At 38.2% G+C, this 1,750-nt stretch overlaps 1 protein-coding gene across 1 annotated transcript; it reads left to right on the forward strand.

Moving 5' to 3' along the window:
- The first annotated feature begins 832 nt into the window (after nucleotides 1-832).
- Nucleotides 833-1,276, forward strand: LOC113784098 (uncharacterized). The gene has a single exon (XM_027330264.1). It carries the CDS (start codon nucleotides 833-835, stop codon nucleotides 1,274-1,276), a length of 444 nt encoding a protein of 147 aa, XP_027186065.1.
- Nucleotides 1,277-1,750: the final 474 nt, after the last annotated feature.

Raw genomic sequence — 1,750 nt, forward strand, 5'->3', positions numbered from 1 at the left:
GACCTCAAGAAGATATTTTGGTGGCCTAAAATGAAAAAAGATGTTGTTGAGTTTGTGTATGCTTGTTTGATCTATCAACAGTCTATGGTAGAACACTAAAAACCTTCAGGTTTGATGCAACCTTTGAGTATTCCTGAGTAGGATAGCATCTCTATGGACTTTGTTGTAGGCTTACCTCGAACTCCAAAAAGGTACGATAGTATTTGGGTTATTGTGGATAGATTAACTAAATCTGCTCACTTTATTCCGATAAACATAACTTATTCTATGGAAAGGTTAGCTGAAATATACATAAAGGAAATTGTGAAGTTGCATGGAATCCCATCAAGTGTAGTCTCAGACAGAGACCCTAGGTTTACCTCTAAGTTTTTGCAAGGGTTACATAGCGCTTTAGGTACGAACCTTAGGATGAGTTCAGCCTACCACCCACAAACAGATGGTCAGACTGAGCGAACCAATCAATCCCTAGAAGACTTGTTGAGAGCTTGTGTGTTGGAACAAAATGGAAGTTGGGATAGCTTTTTGCCACTTATAGAGTTTACCTATAACAATAGTTTACACTCTAACATTGAAATGACCCCTTTTGAGGCGTTGTATGGAAGAAGGTGTATGACCCCTCTGTGTTGGTTTGAGACGAGTGATAACCTTGTGTTAGGATCTGCGATTGTTCAACAGACTACTGGTAAAGTAAAAATAATTCAGGAAAAGATGAGAGCATCTCAGAGTAGGCAAAAGATACCATGATAAAAGAAGCAAAAACCTCGAATTTCAAGAAAGTGATCATGTATTTCTGAGAGTTACTCCAACATTTGGGGTTGGTCGGGCATTAAGAATGCAAAAGCTTACTCCTCAGTTTATAGGACCTTACCAGATTCTTAAACGTGACGGTAACGTGGCATATCATATCGCGTTACCTCCTTCTCTTTCTAATCTTCATAGTGTCTTTCACGTGTCTCAACTTCGCAATTACATTTTCGATCCCTCACACGTGATTGAGTCAAACAAGGTCCAAAAAAAAGAGAATCTAACTTTTGAGACCTTACCGCTACAGATTGAGGACCAAAAGACCAAAGAATTAAGGGGTAAGACGATTTCATTGGTTAAGGTTGTCTGGGGAGGTGCTACTAGTGAAAGTGCTACGTGGGAAGTCCAAAGCCAGATGCACGATTCTTATCCAGAATTGTTTCTGTCAGAAAAATTTAGAGGACGAAATTTTCTTCAACAGAGGGAGAAATGTAACACCCCAATTTCTCATTACCTTATTTTAGTAGTATAATGATACACTACTATTAGTTCGAAAATACATATTTCGGTCCCTTTTTGTTGGGTGGTACGAAAATCGATCGAAAAGCCCAGATAAAATTAAGGATCGAGAGACCATTATAGCATTCTTCTACTAAATTGATAAATGTGTTTTGGGTTCTGCATTAGATGTCAAACACTACCTATCGTCTGGGCCCAAGATACAGATTTCAGTCCATTTTTGTTTGGTGGTACGAAAATCGCCCGAAAAGTCCAAATAAAATCGAGGATCGGGAGACCCTTATTGCATTCTTCTACTAATTTTATAACATTGTCTCGGGTTCCACATCATATTTTAAACACTAACCATCGTGTGGTCCAAAAATACGGATTTCAGTTCATTTTTGTCGGATAATACGAAAATCTCCCAAAAAGTTCAAATTATATCGAGGACTAGGAGACCCTTATAGAAATATTTCCCAAACTTTAAAATTGTGTTTCAGGTTCC

Source organism: Cicer arietinum, chromosome 5 (genome assembly GCF_000331145.2).
Source record: "Cicer arietinum cultivar CDC Frontier isolate Library 1 chromosome 5, Cicar.CDCFrontier_v2.0, whole genome shotgun sequence".
Classification (NCBI taxonomy): domain Eukaryota; kingdom Viridiplantae; phylum Streptophyta; class Magnoliopsida; order Fabales; family Fabaceae; genus Cicer; species Cicer arietinum.

Coding starts and splice junctions, on each gene's coding strand:
- LOC113784098 (XM_027330264.1), top strand. CDS start 833: ATGCAAAAGCTTACTCCTCAGTTTATAGGACCTTACCAGATTCTTAAA.